Source organism: Austrofundulus limnaeus, unplaced genomic scaffold (genome assembly GCF_001266775.1).
Source record: "Austrofundulus limnaeus strain Quisiro unplaced genomic scaffold, Austrofundulus_limnaeus-1.0 Scaffold1957, whole genome shotgun sequence".
Lineage (NCBI taxonomy): Eukaryota > Metazoa > Chordata > Actinopteri > Cyprinodontiformes > Rivulidae > Austrofundulus > Austrofundulus limnaeus.
In genome coordinates this window covers 38,256-40,651 of record NW_013954359.1, presented here as the reverse complement: position 1 = coordinate 40,651, position 2,396 = coordinate 38,256, and the positions used below count along the sequence as shown (strand labels likewise).

Here is a 2,396-nt window from a genome sequence, read left to right as displayed (position 1 = left end):
ATGTGTAGCTCTATGTAACTCTATGTAACTCTGGACATGTGTAACGTCACCACAGTCACTCTATGTAACTCTATGTAACTCTGTGTAAATCTATGTAACTCTATGTAACTCTATATAACTCTGTGTAACTCAATGTAACTCTGGACATGTGTAGCTCTATGTAATTCTATGTAACTCTGGACATGTGTAACGTCACCACAGTCACTCTATGTAACTCAATGTAACTCTGTGTAATTCTATGTAACTCTATGTAACTCTGAACATGTGTAACATTACTACAGTCACTCTATGTAACTCTATGTAACTCTGTGTAATTCTATGTAACTCTATGTAAGTCTATGTAACTGTAATTCTATGTAACTCTATGTAACTCTGGATACATGTAACATCACTACAGTCACTCTATGTAACTCTATGTAACTCTGAGTAACTCTATGTAACTCTGGACATGTGTAGCTCTATGTAACTCTATGTACTCTGGACATGTGTAACGTCACTACAGTCACTCTATGTAACTCTATGTAACTCTGAGTAACTCTATGTAACTCTGGATATGTGTAGCTCTATGTAACTCTATGTACTCTGGACATGTGTAACGTCACTACAGTCACTCTATGTATCTCTGTGGAACTCTATGCAACTCTGTATAACTCTATGTAACTCTGGACATGTGTAACATCACTACAGTCACTCTATGTAACTCTGTGTAACTCTGTGTAACTCTATGTAACTCTATGTAACTATGGACATGTGTAAAGTCACTACAGTCACTCTGTAACTAGTTTTGGAATGGCAGCAGCACCCAGATCTTACAGACAACAAGGCACCAAGCTGCAAAAGGCAACTTGTCCCTGAGAACAACCTGTATGTTTTCTGTATGAGTGTGTGAGAACCCACCTTGTGGTCACATGACAAACTGGATCGTTGTATTTTGCGGGGCCTGGACGGGGACGAYGGAGAGGAGACACATCTGTGTGGAACCTCTGGCACTGTTGGAGAAATCAAGGAAACCAAATCAGTAATTGGGATTTAATTTGTTGTGAGATTTAAAATGTAAAAGCCCATTACGGTGAAGTGWCAGGCTTTAGGTTACAGATGATGTGATGAGCCTTTGGCCTGAAGTATTTATACTACATGGATGTTACTCACCACTGAAACTGATATTATCACTCAGGGCCGGGGACACCAGCACAGTGTCGTATCTCTCTCTCCCTCTCCTCCACTCYTCCTCTCTTTTTTGTTTCCTCCACATCTCCTCCCGCTGCCTCCTCCATTCCTCCTCTCTCTGCCTCACCATTTGAATCTCTTGCTCCACCAGTGACTGGCTGCTTATGGAGCGCAGCTTGAAGAATGGGTTGGATGTGAAGGTGCTCTCCTGCCTTTCAGCAGATGCAGGCACTGAGCTCAGACAGAACTCAGAAGCACTGCGAATGATCAGGTTGGAGGTTTCCACCACTACCACGTTAGCCGGGGACGCAGAGTAAAGACTAGTGGGCCAGTTACAGAGACCACCAGTACCAGAGGGGAAGAGGCGGTTTGTGGATGAATTGGGCTCCAGGATGATGACGTTATTGGCTGTCAGCTCATGAAATGTTGACTGAGAGAGAGAGGAGGAGCAGGAGGGGGAWGGAGAGATGGACAGAGTAGGGGTGCGGCAGGCTGGAGGTCTGGGTGGGGAACGTCCTGTCTGCAGTCTGAACAGAGAAGAACAAGTGTCAGGTTTTGAGGAACTCAAATATTTTACTGTGTAATTGAAAATACACCACATTCCCTGGTAGATTTATTTATTCTGATTTATCAGATACACTGATTCTGCTGGTGATAAAATATTTACAACATATTTAAAATAGATGYAACTTTTCCTAACTTTCTTTATTGAAACACAGTAACCTTTAGTCATTTAGTTTAACTTTAATCCAAATCTGAATGAATTTTAATCACAGTTCAATGCAACATTTAATTATGATGCAATTTAACATTCAATCACATTTCTGTCTATTCACAATCAAAATCAGCTTTTAACCATTTTATAACTCAGATTTTTTCACAATATAATTTGTCTTTAATTTACAAAACATTTTGATCTTTAAAATATGATTCAGCTTTAAATGAAGCCAGGTTTTAGATTTCCATCATTATACAGTTCAAGTTCCTCTCTGGGTGCACGGTAAAAAGCATCTTCATTGCACATTTATATAAAACAGAATAAACTTGATGTCAGTCCAACTTTGAACTTGAATCAAAGTTTAAACTGGAGTTCAGTAACCCAGAGTTTATGAGTAAATTCTGATTTTTCCACTTGGAATGAGTTAAATCAGAGTGTGCTGATAAACTCACTGTCTGTTGAACCTCATTTTAGGCACCCCCCAACACCACACACACACACACACACACAC

At 40.2% G+C, this 2,396-nt stretch overlaps 1 protein-coding gene across 4 annotated transcripts in view; it reads right to left on the bottom strand.

The window, feature by feature from the left end:
* LOC106536753 (uncharacterized) overlaps window positions 1-2,396 on the bottom strand; it is a gene marked incomplete at its 5' end in the record, with an annotated part of 12,828 nt that overhangs the window by 2,426 nt on the left and 8,006 nt on the right. For all 4 annotated transcript variants that reach the window (XM_014034074.1, XM_014034075.1, XM_014034076.1 and 1 more), the window contains 2 exon segments: window positions 898-989; window positions 1,150-1,694. In XM_014034074.1, coding sequence (XP_013889528.1) covers window positions 898-989; window positions 1,150-1,694 — 637 coding nt within the window.